Below are 22,286 nucleotides of genomic sequence, written 5' to 3' on the forward strand. Positions count from 1 at the left end.
AATTAATAACTTTATACTCCTCCTGTCTTTGGTAGTTACTGTATCTATTAATAAAACAGGGGTGGGGAACCTGCGGCCTTAAAGCCACATGCGGCCTTCTAGGTCTTGAAGTGCAACCTTTTGACTGAATACAAATTTTACAGAACAAATCCTTTTATTTTTATTAATATATTTTTGTTTGCCTTTTACATTTTTATTTTATATTCAAAATGAATGTATTTAAAATATCCAAGAATCAAATAAGTTTCAATGAAATAATCCTCCCAGATTGACTGGCACAATTAGAACATTAGTAAGCCATAAGGGCTATATCGATGGCAGCTATGCTCATGATTTAGTTCTATCTTGCCCTGCCTGACTGGCACCACTACTGTACCAGGCCAGTTGGCAAGAGTTTATGGGGGTTAAGTACACCAGTCTGTTATCAGCTTTTGACAACAGTGCACTGTATTTCCGTCTGAAGCAGAATTTGTGAATAGTTTGCACAGTTCGACAGTATTTTTTAATTCTGTCTGATTAACAGCCCATCTTGTCAAAGAAGACCAAGAGAACGCTGAAGGAAGAAAACAGATTTTTTTTTAATGATTGGGAATTGCAATATTATCTTGTTTCTGCTAAAGATAAGTTGATTTATGCCTGCTTTGTGATACTGCAATATCAATATTAAAGAAATTCAATGCTCATCAGAATTATAACACACATAAGGACCAGAAATATTTTAAATTAGAGGGAGAAGCTCTAAAGGTTGTATTGCAGAAATTAAAAGATAAAGAGCAAAAGCAAAGACAATTCTTTCAAGCAGCAATAAAACCTATAAATAATGCCAATGAAGCAACTTATAAAGTAGCTTACATACTTGGGGGGAAAAGGGAAGCCATTCAGTGACATAGAAATTGTGAAAGAATGCATTTTTGAAGTTGTAGGATGCTTAGACCCCAATAACATTTCAAAGTACAAACAACTGCCTCTTTCAAGGAGAACCACAACTGATTGGCAGCATGAATTCGCTTTCAACTTACCAGAATAACTTCATGCAATACTTCAAAAGGAAAATATATATCATCAATCACTTTGGATGAATCAACTGATTCTACTGACTCGGCACAGGTTTTATACTTCATTTGAGTCATAAGAGAAGATTTTCTTTGGTACAAAGTTACTCGCTTTGGGCACTCTTGTTTTCTTTCTCTTTTCTTTTTTTTGAGACAGAGTCTTGCTCTGTTGCCTTGGCTAGAGTGCTCTGGCATGGGCCTAGCTCACAGCAACCTCGAACTCCTGGGCTCAAGCAATCTTTCTATCTCAGTGTCCCAAGTAGCTGGGACTACAGGTGCTAGCCACCACACCTGGCTAATTATTGTTGTTGTTGTTTCTATTTTTAGTTGCCTGGTTAATTTTTCCTATTTTTAGTAGAGACGGGGTCTCCTCTTGCTCAGGCTCGTCTGCAACTCCTGAGTTCAAGCAATCTTCCTCCCTCAGCCTCCCAGAATGCTGTGATTATAGGCATGAGAAGCTGCGCCTGGCAGAGCACTCTTAGAACACGGGGAATAGATACCTTCAACAACTTTCAAGATGAATGTTGTGAAGTTGGATTGAATTTGGTAAATTTAGTGATTGTATGTACAGACCAGTACGATTTCCATGACAGGAAAACATGAAGGATTTATTGCACAGGTACAAAACAGTATTAACAGATCCAGATCTTCTCATTTCTTTTCATTGTATCTTGCCTCAGCAAAATCTCTGGGCTAAAGCTACTATTTTAAGTGATACTTTTGAACAAGTTATAAGTATTGTTAACTGTATTCATGCAAATGCAACATGGCATCATCAGTTTTGTAACATTTTAAAGTTGAACAATGAGGTGTCCAGTGTAGGTTTGCCCTATCATTCTAAAGTGTGTTGGGTATCGCAGGGACAGGTGTTAGTCAAAATTTTGACTCTGCGAGAACAGATAGTTAAATTTTATGAAGAGCAGAATCTAGCAATGTGAGTTAGTAGAAGATTTCTATAGGAATGCAGCATTTCTGTGTGATACCATATCAAATCGAAATGACTTGAATATTTCTTTGCAAGGTAAAAACTAAGTCTATATATGATATGTGGCAAAAAAGCCACGCATTTTGAACAAAGCTACCTTTTCCCAAAACATTCTTCTTCAAAAGGAAATTTTGGATGAACATTTTCGCCAGTTAGCAAAGGTCATTGATGAGGGGGATGATATATGCAAATCATTTTATAAATATGCAGCTGTTATAGATCTATTAATTGGCGAATACAATGAAAGGTTCACTGACTTTGAGAATCATGACATCACACTCAAATTAGCATTTCAGCCTCATCTAGTTGATATCCCCAAGGCACCTAAAGAACTACAGATGGAATCAATTGAGCTCTCAGTAAACGACATTTTAAAGTCATTATTTGATGCTAAGAAAGATCCAATTGAAATGTGGAAAAATGCTGTAGAATATCCAAGCCTTTGGCAACATGCCCAAAAAATCCTTTCTTGCTTTTCAACCACTTATTGTTGTGAATCTACATTCTCCTACCTAACCCGAATCGAGATGCCCTTAAGGTCACAAATAGCTGATACTCATCTAGAGGATCAACTGAAACTACAGACCTCCATGCTGCAACCAAATATTCAAATGCTTTCCAACAAAAAGCAGACATAACAAAGTCATTAATAGGTTAGTTAACTTTAAAATTAACAAATAGTTTTCATTTTTTGAAATTATTAAGTATATAGTAGTTAGGTTTTTACAAAACAATCTACATTTTTAAGAATATTTAATTGAAGTTTCTTGAATGTAACCTCATTTGATTACAGCTAAATTAATGTGACGTTCCAACATAAAAAGGTTTCCATTTCCTATCTAAAAGTTTTGTATCATACATACATTCATTTGGCACAGATACTAAACAAGAGATATTAATAACCTTGAAGATATTCATGAATGCTTGTTATATCTAAGTGTGTTATATGGGCTATTTCATTTAATTTTCAAATCACTCATATGAGGTATACCATGATCTTAATTTCTAAGGAGAGCTTAGCCAAGTTCGATAATTTGCCAAATAAGATAGAGCTCAGATGCAAACCCATGTTGCCAACACATTAAATAGTGAGCTTAATGGCAATACTACACATCTTTCCTTTCACATCTTTTGCCAAACAGTTGATAAATGTGTTCAAACAAACAAACAAACAAACAGATGCGTCAGAGCCATAAGAGAGTCCCCTGCAATTTGGCAAAAAACTACCAACAAATTTTCTTTTTGACTGCTCAACTACCCTGAAATCCAGTTAACAATATTATTATCTACTATGTAACCATATTATTCACAAAAAATATGTATCAAAATACACTGTCAAATGCTTTCCTTAAATGAATGATACTTTCTTCAACATTATCTGCAAGGTTCCCTGAAAGTCTCAAATTCTACAATTTAATATCTTATAGCAATCCCAATTTGTCAATGTAACTATTGAAAAGGATACATGAAATTAGTTTAGCAATGCTCAAAGTATAGCACAAAAGAGACAATTTCAAAAAAGATCAAAGCTGTTCAGAGGAACTGTTATCAGACTTCATTACAACTTACATAAATGTACATTATTCAAAGTATCATTACTATTGTACATGGTTTTGACTAGTAATTATAAATTCTGATTGTAGCCTCATAGTAAGTCGCCACAAAGCTGGACATTTAGGAAACCAATCAGTGGTTACTGGAAGTATGAACTGACAATTTCTGGGAAAAACGTAATAACAATACTAATAGACATTATTTTAATTAACATATTAAAATATGAATTATATCCTAATACAACATAATATCCTTACTTCTAAGGGACTTACATAGTATGGGACTGCAGTCCCAACCTCTGGGCTGTGGACTGGTACCAGTCAGCAGCCTGTTACAGACAGGGCTGCAGAGATCTGGGCACTGCCCTCCCCACCCCTGTCTGAGGAAAAATTGTCTTCCAGGAAACCACGAAACTTAGGTGGGGGGGGGCACAGCAGGAGGGCGAGCCCAGCAAAGCTTCATCTGTATTTACAGCGGCTCCCCATCATCGCTTGCATCACTGCATGAGCTCTGCCTCCCACCCCCGCTCCCCCCACCAGTTAGTCTGTGGAAAAACTGTCTTCCATGAAATCAGTCCCTGGTACCAAAAAGGCTGGGGACTGCTGGTATGGGAGACATAAAACCCGGTAATTACAATACAGAAATATAAGCACTTCAGATATTCAGAAAGTTATGTAGAAATATTATCTTGTAGCCTGGTAATGAATATAATTCTAGGTTAAAAAAACCCCTAAAATTTACAAAATCACTATTAAAAAGAATTATTTCTAACTATTGCCCACAATCTTTTTGATAGCAAGTGATGACTATCATTCAAGGTAAAGGGAAGTTTAAGAACTCTTCTGTCTCTCATCTCTTTCCTTAATCCATCCCTGAAACAAAGGATTTATTCATATAATTGATCAAATTAGGGGATATTTTCTGGGCCATCTCTGACAGTTGCTGAGTCACTTAAGGTTAAAAAGTCATTCACATAGTTTTATTATTTTTTCCATCTCTTTCAAGTACATAGCAAATGTTAGAAGAGAATCCTTTTCACAAAGGAGGAAGCATGGCCTAGTTGCTCTAGTAAGTTTCACCATCCTTTTCTCTTTCATCTTATATCTTCCGAGAAAGCCAGTTGGCAGGCAGATGTGGGTTAAAGCTGAGGGACAAGAAAGGGCCCCACAGGTTTCTAGTCAAGTAAGATGCTACAGACTAGATTTTCAAAATTCTGCGTTAGGGTTTGAAACACAAGCTAAATTAACCTAAGTAGACACAGTTGTCCTTCCGTCGTTGCCCCTTATGGGTACCTCTCTTTGTAAGTCCCATGGGAAAATGGTATGGCTATGTTCAAAAAGGTATTCTTGAGTCATCTGGTCAGCAATACCTGCCATTGAAACCTGACCTCTATTCTTATTTATGATAACAAATGTAATACAGGCAATCCTCAGGTTACGGATGATCTCACTTACAGCATTCTGTATCTTCAAAAGGGCTCCCAAGGCTCCCCATAAGGATAATTGAGTGGTTTACAAAGGTTTACTGTACATTTAGTGAGAACATCAAGTGCTACATGGCCATTTATGATGAAAAAAAGAAAAAGGCTGTGCAAACAACCCTAGATACCTTTTTCAGGAAATTGTGTTTAGTGGTAAGCTCCCCTCCTCCAGCAACAGAATCAAATACTGATTCTCTAGCACCCACTCCATCCTCTCCAGCATAATCTCCCATCATCATCTTCTAATTAATGGCAGCCTACACTCTTGCCTCAAAAATGCCCCTTCCCATAAGCAAGACATTGATGCAACATTAGGAGTTAACCTTTAATATTCTTTTTTGAAATTTCTCCTGTCTCCTATCTAAATTTCTTATGTGAGTTAGTTTTTACGTTAAAAGAAAGAGCATGATAGGTTCTATAACTTATTAATATAGCACAGGGGTATTATTATTATTATTACAGTATTACACTGTATTATTATTACCACATATGAGCCATTATAATATTGTTATTATTATTACCATATAGTGCTATTGATCAGGGATCCAAATTACATGCGAATACAACCTAAAGACTTTCTCAGGAATGTATCTCGTTTGTAACCTGGGGACCAACTATATATTCATTTCATGTTAACTGTATTCTAAAGTACAGTGTTGTCACATTTAAATAAATAAGATATCCAACAAATCAACATTTGAAAAAGACCCCATTTCTCTCTCTCTCTCTCACTCATTCACACACACGTGCGCGCACACACACATACACACATACATACATATACACACACACACACAGATAAAAGTCCCTGGCCAGGAGAAAAATAGTTATTAGTAATATCATGTAATTTACTCCACGAGAAAAGTAGAATAAAGTGGAATAAGAGAGCTGAGAAACAAATAATTGTAGGCAAATTAGCATTAATAATTTGTGTTTTAAGAACCAAGAGTGGGCTGCCCTTGGGGAAAGAGGATCTAGGATCCAGTTGGTGCAGTTTTATGGCTTGTCCTTATGCATACAGTTTAAAATTATTATTTAAATAGATAATATAGGCATACAGATTAAAAGGAAACCTCAAAAGGTACAAAAAGATTTGTCTCATTTTTAGTTAAAAAGATACTGTATCAGCACCAAATAATTAAAAATTTCTTCATTTGGAAAAAAAAAATAATTTGTGTTTTGTTATCAGTTTGCCATTTAGTATTCTAAACTTTGAGTGCAAACTGAGGCAGAGAAGAAATGGCTATCTCCTAAAGTCAGGAGTCAACATAGAAGAATCTGCCACAGGAGTCTACACATTTAATGGAGGAATAGCTTTTTACATATAAACAAATAGGTCATTATAAAAATGGAAAATTATGATCAGTATTCATTTATGTAGAAAAGGCACAGAAATATATAATTCCTTCCAAGAAATTTTAATCAAAATTATTAAAAATATTTGGTTCCTTGAAAATCACTTGTAAAATAAACTTATATAGAACACTCGCATTATTCTACTACGTTGATACTAAGAATGACTAAGATGATAAATTATTTTTTAAAAGGTAGTATGTCAAAAAAGAACTCACTTAAGAGTCCTAAGTACTATATAAATATTCACAGAAACTGACATAAAAATCAATCTGGACATGGACTTTCTATTGTGATAATTTCATATTTGTTGGGTAAAATTCCTTTGCAAGTTAAATTTTATGTGGCATTTCTAAGACAGAGCTGATGACTGTTTTTGGACTATTACCACCACAAAAGGTAAGTCAATTTAAACTATCTGGCTTAATAAGAATGTTTCACTTTAAAAACTGGGATTTACAAATTTAAATAACAAAAAGGTAAAATTTCATTCTAACCACCAAGTAGAATGAAAAAACATGATGATCAATGCATATACAGTCAGATTTATTTATAGCCATATTTAAAAAGCAGAGATACTTACAGTGGTCTTATCAAAGTCAGCTTCGGATGATGTTGGTGACAGAGGACTTATGGGGCTTAGAGATGGAGAGCTCTCAACACTGGAGACATATTCAGGATCAGGAACATATAAAACCTGTAAGAAAACATTCACACAAAGATTCAGTCAAAGAAAAATGTTAATAATCAGATGGTGTTCTTTAGGCAAACACTATTAACAATGACCTTTAGCAATAAATATGAAAAAGAAAAATTTTCAAATTACAAGAATATTTATTCCCATAACAAGTGAAAAATTTTACTGTAACAAGTACCAAAGTTAAACAAAAGGACATTTAAAATCAATTTAGACACATGTGATAATACATACAGTTGGGATGGGGGAGTAAATAGTAATTTTCATATACTATGGCTGTTGCTGCTAAAGGACAATTTGGCAATAGCTAGTAAAATTAAAAATGTACATATTGTTTGACACAGCAATTTACAGAAATACCTGCATACAAACAAAAATAGATATGTATAAGAGTGTTCATTACAGCAGTGTTAACATTAACAAAAGAGTAGAAACAGTCTAAAGCTTATTGTGACTTACTAAATAACCATAATACATCAATACAACATAGCACCATGCACACATGGAAAAGTGTGAGATAGAGCTGTGCTTAAATAAAACATTTTCTAAGAATTAAAGTTAAATTTTAAAAAACAAAACTAAAAAGGCTAGAATATTTCGGGAAGGAGATATAAACTGGTAACTTGTTCCTTCTGGAGAGGAAAATGAAAGTTTAAAATGGAAAGATACCTTACCATGAAAAAGGCTGGAACTTTTTATCATGGCACATGTACTGCCTCAAATATTTTTAAAAGGCTCTTTATATTTAAAAAGACAGTTTACAATCATTTCTAGTATGTATGAAGAAACTCATGGGGACATAAAACAGATAATTTTCTCTCATAGGGCTAATATGATTTATTAAAAGCATACATAAAAAGTATTCTCATATTTTGTATATTACTTACTATAATGCAAGGAATACTTTTTGCCTTTCTACTTAAAACGTCTAAACATCAACACATTGACAAAAGATACTACCTGTCCAGTAACAACAGCTCGGGAGAATAACTTATTTAATTGAACAAGTTCATTGGGTGTTGTATCAAATTTCAGGGCTATGCTATTCAAAGAATCCCTTGATTCAACCTGTTAAAAAGAAAAAATAAATTAATTTGTTAAAACAGAAGAACTATAAAATTTAGTGAGCATTAACATGTCTAGGAACCAATTAGTTGTGCACTTGAATAATAAATGGTATTGTCATCTTAGAAGATAACTGAAATGTTGTGTTTTGTTAGCAAATCATCTCAACCTATTATGACACAAAATATACGTTTTATCACAATACATCACAATTACATGAAGGCTTCTACTTCAAGTAATTTCAAAATACAAAATATAATTTAAACATCACAAACAATTTTCATTTTACAAAGGTTTTAAAATTCCTTTGAATAGTTTCTAAAATATATGCAACTTCTAGAAATACACTTATTTTATCAAAGTACACCTGTATTAACCTCAAAATTCTACTTCTAATAATCTTTATGTGTATATTCTACCATTACACATACAAATTAGAAAAATATTTGCACCAAAGTCGACCAATCTATTTTTGAATCATTAGTATATTTTCATAATCATATATATAGAAATTTTAAATAATAGAATTTTGCCAATTATCCTTAAAAAAGTCATCTGATCAGTCCATATATTCCTTTGCTGTCCTCATTACACAGTCATTAAGGAAGCTCTGAATACAACTAGGTGCAATCCCTTTAGTGCACAAAGGATTTACAATCTAGTTGGAAAATAAGATAGATAGAATGAATAGGTTATATAAAAGATGAAGAGCAATTTAAAATGAAACAAATTGCAATAGAAGTTTTGAGAATGGATAAAGCACTACATGCTCTGAATTGTCCAGGAAAGACTTTACAGAAGAGAAATGATTTAAAGCTGGGTCTTGAAGAAGGAGTAGGAATTTGAGAAGTAGAGAAAAGAGAAAGAACTTTCAAAGTGAAGAGAACAGAACTGACATGGCTAAGGGACAGAAAAGCATAAAACACATTTGTGGAATATTGTCTTTCCAATCTGTAAAAATCTGTATTTAAAAATACAGATTTTAAAATAAGGCAATTAACAATCTTTGTCTCATTTACAGTATAAACAGAGAATGTCTTATGACTATTGCAAAGATAAATTGCTATTTCAAAAGCAAATAACTTACAGTATACTCAATAGTCCCCTTAGGTTTCTGAAAAGACATTCGTCTCCCATCTTTCTTGTCTAGGGTCTTCTTTTGGCCAGTGTCTAAAAAACATGAGGCAAAACTTCTATTAAAATTCATTTTCCTTTCAGTGTAATGTCAAGGACTGCTGAATAAAGCTTATTGGGCAGATGTCTAATTCACTAGTAATATAAATTACTCCCTGGGATTCTCTGCTCTAAAAAAACAATCAACTGTCAAAACAAGGAACTGTACTTCCTCCCTGCTTGCTTTAGGAACTGATCAGCACAAACAACTATAACAACTGGAAGTCAATTCAAAACATAAGTAACTGTCAACAGAAAAGAAGTTATTAAAAAATAAATTATGGGCCATTTCTTTCAACATATTTAACCCAATTATAATATTTTTGAAGATATACATATATTATAGATCTTTAAAATACATATATCGAGATATATGTTACTATTACTAAACTAAGTCTGAGATATGTAACATTAGTCCTCCCATGAGAAAATTTCCTTACTTCCACAAGTCATAATTAAACAGTCTTCTCTATGGAATTATATTAACTTCATTTACATATCATGAAGTAAATTAAAGTACGCTTTCATATGTAAACATACTTTTGAACATTCACTTTCATATTAAGTGCCAATTATATTCTATTTGCTATCAAGACATTTCACTTCGACATTTCATTAAGATTAAGGTATCTATTTCCATTTAAATTTTGCATTAGTGTTAACCTTATTTATACTACATGTAACAACTGCACTGAATTGATAATATGCCACTCCTATCTAAACATTTAAAAATTATTAAAATGAAAATCCTGAAAAAGCTAATTTAAAAACCCTAAATAAGATAGTAAACATAGCTATATTTATGCTCAAAATTTTATAAGATTAAAAAAATATATTTTCAAAGAAAAACTAGTACACAAATAATCTAGAAAACACCTATTATATTTCATTGTTCTCCCTCTATTTAAACTTAACTGGCATTTTTACCACATGAGAATTTATTTATATGTACCTAATTAGCTCAGTTGTTGGGTGAATGGTTCTAATCAATATCTAAAAAAAGCCAGTTAGCGCTGCAATGCTTAAAAAAGCTGCCCTAATACCTTCCTTATCACCCAGGTTAACCCAAGTGACTATTATTAATCATATAACATCTATATATCTCCTCCAATAGCATCTGGCACAGTTTTAAGTTAATATCTGTGTTATTTTTTAATCTTGTCCACTAAATTGTAACCTCCAAATCACAGCATGTTTCATTCCACAATGCCTCCTCTGCACCTAATACAGGGCATGACACATGGAAAGCATCTAATTTGAATGAAGTAATGTTCTGAAGTAACAACATGAACTGTACCTAGAACTACCACAATTCTTATAAACTGTCATCGATTTTCGATAAAGAAAAGTAAACAAAGAATTATGGTTCATCCATTACAACTCTAGGAATAAGTGTGTGCATGCACTATACATCCTGCTTTTGTATCCTAAATATTTAAGGACCTCTAAAAAACCAAGGAGAAAACAGAAAAACTCAGATGAATACATGGGCAAAAGATATGATCAGAAAATTGACAACTGGATGTAAAAATGGCCCTTAAACATATAAAAAGATGCTAAATCTCACTCATAATCAAAGAAATGCAAATTTAAACTATACTGAGATATCACTTCTCACCTATCAGATTGGTAAAAATTCAAAAGTTTGACCATATATTGTTTGGCTTTAGGAAGCAGATATTCTTCTACATTTCTGGTAGGAATGTGGTATGTTAGAATTCTTATGAAGAATATTATTTTTGCTTATCAGAATATTCTAATTTTTCTACATTGAATAGTTTATATTTAAAGTTGCTTCTCTAATGAGAAAATAAAACACTGAAACTATTTTAAGATAAAATAAGTTTTCAATAATTTATTTCTGATATTTTGTAAATAGCACAGTGAACCAAAAACACTTTCCTCATTTTGCAATTTAAAATAATGCAAAATACAATTATGGATTACTTTGAACTAATATATACTCTTCTTTAATTGATGTTAGGGATGACTGTTAGTCTACATTTACTTTGACTAATAGTTTTTCAATCTGTTTCATAATATCCCAAGAGTTCATTAAACGTTTAATCACAAGGAAGGTTATAATTACTCTATCATTTTCAAGAGCTCACCATGGAATAGAGTTCAGGACAAGAAAACTAATATGCCAACTTTCCAGAGTTTAAAGTTAGAAAAACAAATTGAAAATATTCACTTTAAAATTTAAAATTATAAAATATTTTGTAATTACCTGCTATAAAATTATTTCTGAATTTTAATAACGATATTAAAACATTTATCCACAGATATAAATGCCAGAACACGATGAAACAGATTGTTCATTTTCCTTTATCAATATGAAAATACAACCAAATAATCACTATATTTGAGAATTCAAAGTAATCACAATCATTAGTCCAGTCGCTTACTGGGTAACTTTATAATAACCTTTAAAGACAGCTGCCAGGAAACATGAATCTACCTTGGGAGTACAAAAAGGAGGAACCCTATTCTTCCTCACAAAATGCAATTTAGAAATACATATTTATTTGTGTTTCATTTCATAATAAAAAAATAATAGTTAACATTTATCAAGTGTCTAGTATATGCAAAGCACTGTTCTAAGTACTTCACATATATTCTCTCATCTAATTAAGATTTTTATCCTATAAAGAAGGTATCATTATTATCCCCATTTAACAACTGAAGAAACTGAGGCATAGCGAAATTTAACAGCAATCATACAATTAAGAAAATAACAGTGATGGAATTCAAATTTGGCCAGTTGAAAATATGTATCTATATTCAATTATAAAACCTGCACTCATAACTACTCTGCTATTTAAAACCACTCACTAGAGTATTAGCTTTATAAGGGCAGAGGCCATGTTAGTTAGTCACCACTATACATCAGTGGTTCTCAACCAGAGACAATTTTTGTACCCTCTAGAGGATATTTGACAATGCCTAGAGACATTTTTGGTTATCAAAATTGGGGATGTGTTACTGGCATATATAGTGGATATATATAGCTTCTGCCATGGATGCTGCAAAATATCCTACAATGCACAGGACAGTCCTCTACAACAAATTAACTGCCCCAAAATGTCAATACTGCCAAGGCTGAGAAATCCTACTATAAATCCAGCACATAGTATTATACACGGCATAGAGTAGGTGCTCAATAAATATTTGATAGAGAAATGAAGATTTCCCTGAGATACAATCATGTTGGTAAAGTAGAAAGAACAAGAAAGTTAGATTTTTCTCCAGGAGCAGAAACTTAATGTATGTAATATAAAGCAATAATTTCCATCTAAGCTGAATCCTACAAGTTTTTATATGGTATGTTAATTCAGCTCCAAATATATTCTGACTTCTATTTTAATTTCTTTTATCCATGTGCTACTTAGAGAATACTGCCTTATTTGCCAACAAATGACAATTTTTTAAATTTACCATTTTGTTACTGATTTCTCACTCAATTGTGATGTGGTAGAAGAAAATAAAGGAGCTCAAACCTTTTGAAATTTGTTTAAATTTGTTTTATGATCATTTGTAAATTTAGTAAATGCTCCATATGTGCTTGAAAAGAATGTATATTCTGCACAGTAGGGGGTAGTGTTTTGTATTTGTGTATGCATATCCATGAGGTCAAGTTTGGTGACTGTGTTGTTTAAATCATGTATCTCTGTATCGATTTGCTTTTGTCTGCTTATTCTGTAAATTACTAACAAGTTGTTACAATCTCCCACTACGATTTGGTTCCTTGCAGGTCTCTGCTTTCTATTTGTTAGGAATATGTTACTCAGTTCATACAAATTGAACCTAACATAAATTGAGTTATATGTTCCTGGTAAATGAACCTTTTCTAAGAATACTTTTTGCCTTAAAGTATGCTTCCCCTAATATTAGTATACCAACTTTCTTTTCACCAGTGTTTGCTTTTTCTTTCCACTCTCAACCTCCCTATATCCTTATGCTTTTGATGTGTCTCTTTTATTTGACTATTTGTTCTATTTTCCATTTGCCTGTTGTATCAGTCTTCTTCTCTCCTTTCTCGCCTTCTTTGCATTGGGTATTATTTATTAATTTTCTGTTTTCCTCCCCTTAATTTGGAAGTTATACATTCTTTAACAATTCTTTTAGTGGTCATCCCAGAGATTACAGCCTAAAATTACTGATTTACCACACTCAAATATTAACTGGTATTTTTTTTTCTTTTTTTCTTTTTGAGACAGAGTCTGGCTCTGTTGCCTTGGCTACAGTGTTGTGGCGTCAGCCTAGCTCACTGCAACCTCAAACTCCTGGGCTCAAGTGATCCTCCTGCCTCAGCCTCCCGAGCAGCTGGGACTATAGGCATACGCCACCATGCCCGGCTAATTTTTTTCTCTATATATTTTCAGTTGTCCAGAAAATTTATTTCTATTTTTAGTAGAGACAGGGTCTCGCTCTTGCTCAGGCTGGTCTCGAACTCCTGACTTTGAGCGATCCTCCTGCCTCGGCCTCCCAGGGTGCTAGGATTATAGACATGAGCCACTGCGCCTGGCCTAACTGGTATTTTTATTCTCTTCTGAGACATGCAAGGATGCTAAACACTGTGTGTGCCACTGGTAAGACATATACAATTGTTTTATACTTTAATTACATATATGTGCATAAATATCATAAGACATTATTATTTTTTTAGACAGTCAAATTCATTTCGTTTTGCCCTCATAATTACCATTTTAATTGCATCTCTGGGCAATCTCACAGGTCATAGAATTCTAGGTTGGCAGATATTTTCCTTTAACGCTTTTAAAGATAAAACTTCCCAGCTTTTTAGTTTCCACTGTTTCTGTTGAGAAATCAATGACAATCCTAATGTCACAACGTCAAAGGTAATAAGACTATTTCTTCTGATTGCTTTTAAGATTTTTTTGTCTTTGGTGTGGGTTCCACTAGGGGGTCACAGGGAGGCTTGAGTCTGAATTAAATTCCTTCTTCAGTTTTGAAGTTTTCAGCCATTCTCTCTCTCTCTCCTTCAGGAACTCAAATATACATACATTAGAACTTCTCAGTGTCTCTCATATTGCGCTTACCCTCTTCTATATTTTCCATTCTTTTGTCCCTTTGTTTATTCAGGATATTTCCCTCTGACATCTTTCAGTTCACTAAATCTTTCTTCTGTGGAGTCTAGTTTGCTCTTAAATCCATCCATCCACAAAGGTCCTAATCCAGGGGATTATATTTTTCAGTTCTAGAATACCCGTTTTAGGCTGGGTGCAGCGGGGCTCATGCCTGTAATCCCAGCACTTTGGATGGTTAACGTGGAAGAAGTGCTCAAGGCCAGGAGGTCAAGACCAGCATAGGCAACATAGCAAGACCATTTCTCTACAAAAAATAAAATAAAATAAATTGCTGGAAGCAGTGGTAGGCGCCTATAGTTTCAGCTACTCAGGAAGCTGAGGCAGAAGGATTGCTTGAGCCTAGGAGTTAGAGGTTACAGTGAGCTATGATCATGCCACTGCATTCCAGCCTGGGCAACAGAGTAAGACTCCATTGTGCCTATATATATATATTCATTTTTCTTCTTTATAGTATCTTTCCACAAAACTTTCGATTAGCTCAAAATTCTCAACATAGCTTTTTAAAATCTGATAATTACAATATCTAGAGTTCCAGTGGGTCTATTTCTATTTTACGTTGTTTCTCATATCTTGTCTCATCATGTGCCTAATTATATTTTGTGTACTGGATACCAAATTTGCAAAATTGTCTGTAGAAAATCTGACATGTAGAAAGCTATATTTCTCCAGAGAGGATAAATGTTTGCTTCTATCAGGTGCTTGAGGACAGCAGCAATACAGATCTTGTTGATCGAGTTACAGAAATTTTGATGATTTGAAGTTGAACTATCTTCCTAGGAGGACCTAGCTACTGTGGTTTATCTTTCTACCTAAGTTACAGCATTTTGGGGTTTAAAGTGAGAAGAGTTCACTAGGGCCACCCCTCCAATGTGGTGGGCCTTGTACTCTGGCCCTGTCCCCTTATACCTAGGTTATAAAAATCACCTTTTTGTTTCTCAGTTGCTGTTTCTAGTATCAACACTTCCCCCAGGCAAAAAGCAATCTCAAATTGGGACTCTCCCTCCATGGGCCTTTGTCCTCAGTGAGATTCTATCCCAGTCATACCAGTTAGCTTTCTGATACCCTCATTACAATACAATTTGTTTTGCTTTGTTTTTGTCCAGCTTTTAAAATTGTTCTCAGAATAGTCTGAATAGTCTGAATTATCTATTACCAAACTCAGAAGTCCTGAAAAACTTTCAAGCATAGAATTAACAAAGCAGTATCCGACCTTTAAAAAGATCATTTTGGTAACAGAATGGAAAGGCATACTGGAGGAAGAAAGCAAGCCTAGAAATCAAGCATAAAAATACTATGAGATCCAGTTTTAATGTTATAAAAGATACCTATTATAACTGAATATTATAATTTTGGTAGTAGCTACTGATAAAAAGCTTGATGATTTAAAAATATTGAGGTGGGAATTGGTAATTTCAAACACAATAATATAGATTTAAAAACTTCGAACATTTTAAAAGCATCTTCTAAACTAAAAAGAGACATGCTCATTATGGCTTTTCCCCTTACAGTGAGGTACTAAAGGAAAAAATATCTGTGTTTTCAACCTTTCACTCACTATTGAGCCCTTATCCATAATCAAAATAAAAACAAAAGCAAGACAAAACCCCTCAATTGTCCCTCAACTCTGTATCCATCCTCCTCTAGTTACTATCCTGTCTTTCTGCTTTTTTTCACAGTTGAACTTTTCGAAGTAAAAATCTATTTTCACTGTCTTTACTCCATCACCTCCTACTGATTCCACGATGCATTGTAATATCTTTAATCCCAAGTTCACTATACCTTCCCTGAAATAAATAAACTAAGTGGCAAATTTGATGGGCTTTTCCAACTTTATTTGACCTCTGTGAAACATTTAACTAATTCCTTCTGCATGGTCCTCTTTCCCTTTATCTGGAAACATCTCACACTCCTCTTGGCCTCCTACCCATTAATGTTCCCCTTTAGTGTCCTTTTGTCCACCTAGCGCTTAAATGTTAATATGCATCCAAAGACTTTTTGTGGTCCTCTTCTAAATGAAAAGGTCCATGATTATTAAAGTGCAATAGAGCTTGCTACTTAAAACTATGTTCCAGGGACTAGCAGCATTGGGCACTACGTAGGAGCTTGTTGTGAATGCAAGATCTCAGGCTTCACTCCAGGCCTAGTGATTCACGATTGATTTGCATGCACCATATACTTGAGAAACACTATAAATAGAGCTTTTGAAGGGATCAAACTTGCAGACTGAATAACTGACAGAAGAAATGGGCTTCCCTATTTAACTCTCTACTTGTGACAGTTAACACCAGCAGTTTTCAAATCTCTGTCAAACTAATTAAATGTTTTCTAAATTAGTCATTGTTACAGATTATATTATTGTTACTAAGTATCCTGTATTCCTCCCTGTCTAGGAATATAAAATTCACTTCATTATTCTCTTGATGTCAGACATAGCTGGCTGTGCCCAATGAAATATGAATAGGAGTGATATGTGTCTTCCACGTAGAAGTGTTTAAAGCCAACATTATACTTCTTAACTCTCTTTTCTCTCTATCTCAAGATCAGAGATGTTCCATTTAGTGGCTGCTCTATCAACATGGATCCTAGAGGAAAGATCTAATTCCCAATGGATTATCCCACACAAATATACATGTGGGCACACAAATCTGGCTATTCCCATTTCTGCTCCTGGTTAAATTATTGTGCTTGGTAGATTAAAAAAAAGAATTACTCAACAAATCATGCATAAAAAGCAAATCACCTACTAGGGGAAAAGCAAAATAGCCTAGCTTGCATGAGATTTCTCTACCCAAACATTATTCAATGCCACAAAACTGGAATTATTCCAATTGTATCAAAGACTACAAGGATAGTGAAGAGGATACTACGAAAGGACAAGTAGGGAATATTGAACAATAAGTTATAAAAATATGGCTGAAAAACTGTGGCTATTAAAAACAGAGAAAAATACAAAAGCATTATAATCAGTAAATATCAGGATGTGAGAAGAAGAAAAATGGGATATGAAATTGCTAATGTGATATCAAAGTGTGATTAAATATATCTCACCTAAAATTGGAACATGATTATAATAACAATAATACCAACCTGTTAATATTTTTTAGAATCTTCTTGAGACACACCGCTTAGGAATTAATTTCTTGTGGTGAAGAGTTGTTATCTTCCATTCTGTCATTCCCTCCTTCTAACCATCCAACTACATAGGTATATATACATAGAACAGATCTTGGTAGTAATGCCTACCCTAACATTAAAGATATCCCTGAGTGGTTGAATTTGAGGAGACTTTTAAAGTTTAATATTTACAATGTATGACTTCTTTATAGTTAGTATGCATCAGTTTTATAAAAAAAATGATTTTTTAAAATAAAAGACTAGAAGCAAATATACCATGATATTAAAGTATTAATGGTTGTTAATTGTAATATAAAAAAGGACAGTTGTAATGTCCAATAGGTTAGAACATTTATTCCACAAGGACCTTGCTGTACAGTCATTCCGCTCTCAGCATTTCCCTCTATCAGCATATAAACATGCCTTCCTTCCAGGAACTTCTCATTATCAGTAACCTCAACTTTCCTAAGGTCTCAATACCATCCAGAGGTTGTCATACAACTTAAACATGCATCTCTTTTCTTAATCTACATCATAAAACAAATATAAGCCCCAAGTACTTGCGAAGGAAAAAGAAACAAAAACAAAAACTTGAGACTCCTTAATTTGCTTGAGAGAAACGTAATTAAAGAAAATAGAAAGATGCAGTCTTTGACATCTTAAATCCATGGTGTTTAACCCTGACTTAGAATCACCTGAGAAACAGATATTAGCGATTTTATGATTAAGTCTTTAATTATGATCAGATCTTGGCATCAAAAATTTTTAAAAGCCACCTAGGGAATCCTAACGCATAGCCAACATTGGGACTCACTGCTCTAGAATAATGCGGTTCAAAAGAACTCTCTGCAATGAGAGAAATGTTTTAAATCTGCCTTGTATAACATGGTAGCCACTGGCCATGTGGCTACCATGAATACTTGAAATGTAGCTATTGAGACTGAAAACTGAATTTTTAATTTTACTTAATTAATTTAAATTAAAATAGCCACGTGTGCCTAGTCACAAAGATTTTTTGTTTGCCCAAACTTTAGTCAAGGCTCCTGAACCATCTCCTGGGCCTATCTGTGCACTTCCTTCCAATATCTACTTTTAGCAAGAATCCTGCAAAGTCTGTTTAGTAGGTACCCCGCACCCTGGATATCTGAACACCTTCTATATCTGATCAGGTTTCTCATTCTCCACTGTCCCCCAGGTGAAGTGTGATTACCTTGGCCTGTCTTCAGCAAAAATCCTGGTAAGTAAGTTTAGCCAGAATCCCCCTTACTCCTGATGTTACCTCTTAGCAATTTTCCACCTACCTACTCCCACTCTGCTCCTTGGCTATAGATTCCAACTTGCCTGTGCTGCATTTGGAGTTCAGCCCAAACTCTCTCCCTCACTGCACAATACTCATTGCAATGGTCCTGAATTAAAGTCAGTCTTACCATGCTTTAAAAAGTATCATTGAATAATTTTTCCTTTAACACTAGTTGCTATCATAGTGAACAGTACGGATACAGAATCCAGAATCCAAATTCCTCAGTTCAGTTCTTCTTTGCATTAGCCACAATTCAAGTGCTCAATAGCCACGTTTGCCTAATGGCTACCATCCTGGTCATCACAGATACAGAACATTTTCATTATCATGACAATTCTATTTAATAGTAAGGCTCTAGAAAATCTAAAATCTAGAGTCTTGACTATATAATCTAAAATCTATAGTTTATCATCTGAAACAGACCATCAGATAAACTGAATATCTGAATTAATTGCTTTGCCCCTGTACATAGTTGTTTTTACTAATTTGAATTTCAGAGTTATACCATTGAACTACATGAAAGAATGGTGTTTTAAAAAATAAGATTTTTGAAACTGGAACCTGTACTTACTATAAAGATGGTGTGGATTTTTTGTTACTGTTATTATACTACAGAATTCCACAAGAATTTTTTCTCTATATTCTCACTATGAGGAATAGCTGTGTTTCTTCTGTCTACCTAAGCAACAAGTTTACCTTTATTTTAGGGACACTGTGATTTATGTCTGATCACATTTCTCTCTTTTTATTGACTGCCAGAAAATAAAACCAAATTTTTGGCCTTTCTTTAACCCATGTATTCTACCTTAAAACATGTTTTTTTTTCTGTACTAGTTTCACCCATTGAACAAAATTTATTAAGTCTCTTAACATAAGTGTGCTGGTGGCCATAAAAGGGACCTTTATACACAGAAAAAAACTATCTGTAGTTATTTTACTTTTTAAGGTTTGATTCCTTTAAATTAATACATTAACTGCCATGCAAGTTGTATTTAACCCACACTAGTTTTGAGCCCGGGGCCTCATGAAGCATATGTAACTCACAGGTGTCTACCTTGGGAGCCGCATGAACTATTTTTCAAGTTGCTTATAACTCATGCAAGGAAAACAATAAAAAATAACAAATTTTTCATCAAATTAGAGAGGATCCTTACACCATCAACTATAAAGTACATTTTATTTATAAATCTAGTAAATTTTAACATACTTTCTAAGGTGCTTTTGATAACTGATCAATTCAAACTAAAAAATTAAATATCCTTAAATAATCCTATTTATAAACTTGCATAATTAAATTCTCTTATATACACAAGTCCTCAAATAATGTTGTTTTGTTCAACATCATTTCATTATAACGTTCATGGAAAAAAAATTGATTCTCAGCCAAGGCCACTGTGTGGAGTTTACAAATTCTCCTAGTATCAGCATAGGTTTTCTCTGGGTACTCTGGTTTCCTCCCGCATTCCAAGATGTGCCCTTTAGGCTAACTGGCGTGTCTAAATTGTCCCAGTCTGAGTGAGTGTGAAATTGTGCGTGCACCCTGTGATGGAATGGTATCTTTTCCTGGGCTGGTTCCTGCCCTGTGTCATGAGCTGCCATAATAGGCTCTGGCCTCCCATGACCCTGAACTGGAATAACTGGGTAAATAATTACCTTACTTATTTTTATTAATCTTTCTTAAATGTATGATAGTACATGTTTATTTCAATGTTTAATATTAGAAGTGTCTTTGGTCTTTATTTAGATATTTGGTGATGTTCTTGTAACCAGAAATCTAAGGTAGGAACTGAACTCTTGCTTATATCAGTTAGCCTATGGTAAAACTGCTTTCATTATATATCATTTTTCTTAAAGCTGCACTTCCCAAAAACCTATGGATAATGTTAAGTGAGGACTTACTGTACTAAACTGCATTTATAAATTTATTACATTCTATTTTAAGCACTCTAAGTGCCTCTAACAAGTACACTTTTCTAAGAACTTTAATAAATACATTACAATAAAGTTTTAAATATAAATGTTAAGTTTTTGTAAACATTCCAATAGCTTCTAAACTTAGCCAAATTCTTCAGCCTTTCAACTTAAAATCCAAGTCAAAAACCAATTACACAAGTATGCATTTTAAATTACACTCACAAGGCTAATTTGTATGCATTTTATAGGCTTAATTCTCTAAAATACAACAAATATTTTAATGAACAAATACACTGATTATTCCTAAACTTAATATAAAAATATTAAGTATTAAGCATTTAATATAAGCACTTAATAAATGTCATCATTTCTATATTTACTTCTAACCTTCTACGAACAAAGGAAAGTGTGGTTCCCAGACCAGTGGCAACAGCATTACTTGAGAACTTGTTAGAAATGCAAATTCTCAGGCCCAACCTAGATACATAGAATCAGAAACTGGGGAAGGGGTCCAAAAATAGTTTTTTTAATGAGCCGTTCAGGTCATGATTTGTTGCATGCTAAAATTTGAAAATCATTGCCTTAAGGTAGCCTCAACTACTTAGAGTCTTGTCGTAGAACACAGATAATACAAAAGACTTCATGTCAGCAATTCTGTGAGATGAACAGCAATTTTAAAACAGCCAAATCTCCCTTGTACCTGAGAACCACCGAACCAAATACAATATTATGAACTCAAACTACTTGGGGTTACCATCAGAGCAGAATGACGTAGTCTATCAAGCAGAGATTATCTTCTCCCTCCTACCCTTCTTTATAAAAGAGACTAAGACTACAGCCATCCAGGATTATCTTCCAAGCAACACTGAGGTTTATTTTGTTTGTTTGTTTTCTTGGTGTTTTAAATAGTTACTATACCAGTTGGTACTACAGGCCCATTAGGGGCACTTGGTCTTTCCTGGGTTCAAAATAATCCATTATTTAACTCTTCAGATAATCTGAACCAGCAATTTCCAACCTAAAATACATCTAACTTTTCTCACACCCACATTGGATTTTATACTTTCATCTCTGTCATTTTACTATCTAACTCTAAAGAATCTTCAATGACAATCCATCCTATCCTTTACAACCCTAATTTAACTTTAATACCTTACGTGATAGAATTTTCCATCCTTCTCACATTTTTCTTCCCTAACTCACAGGACTATAACTCTTGGAAGTACTGAGATTAACACCCACATGATTTCTGCATCTCTCATTTCTTTCTTTGTAGCAGATTCCTCATAATGAAAATGGAATAATAGTGCCTATCTCATAGGGTTATTAGAATTAAATAAAAACAGCATTTTATTTAATTTTATTTATTGCTCAGTGCCTGCCCCATGATAGCTATTATTCTTGTTACAGGTTGAGTATCCCTTACCCAAAATGCTTAGAAACACAGTGTTTAGGATTTCAGATTTTGTTGGATTTTGGAATATGTGC

General features: G+C 33.8%; 1 protein-coding gene across 5 annotated transcripts in view; it reads right to left on the reverse strand.

The window, feature by feature from the left end:
* The window catches only part of OXR1 (oxidation resistance 1), a 549,925-nt gene that overhangs the window by 68,958 nt on the left and 458,681 nt on the right, over positions 1 to 22,286 (reverse strand). For all 5 annotated transcript variants that reach the window (XM_012645321.1, XM_012645319.1, XM_012645320.1 and 2 more), the window contains 3 exons: positions 9,274 to 9,356; positions 8,082 to 8,189; positions 7,008 to 7,121 (listed from right to left, as the gene is read on the reverse strand). In XM_012645321.1, coding sequence (XP_012500775.1) covers positions 7,008 to 7,121; positions 8,082 to 8,189; positions 9,274 to 9,356 — 305 coding nt within the window. The remainder of the gene's footprint in view (positions 1 to 7,007; positions 7,122 to 8,081; positions 8,190 to 9,273; positions 9,357 to 22,286) is intronic.

The sequence above is a fragment of the Propithecus coquereli genome, unplaced genomic scaffold (genome assembly GCF_000956105.1).
Source record: "Propithecus coquereli isolate 6110/MARCELLA unplaced genomic scaffold, Pcoq_1.0 Scaffold23, whole genome shotgun sequence".
NCBI lineage: Eukaryota > Metazoa > Chordata > Mammalia > Primates > Indriidae > Propithecus > Propithecus coquereli.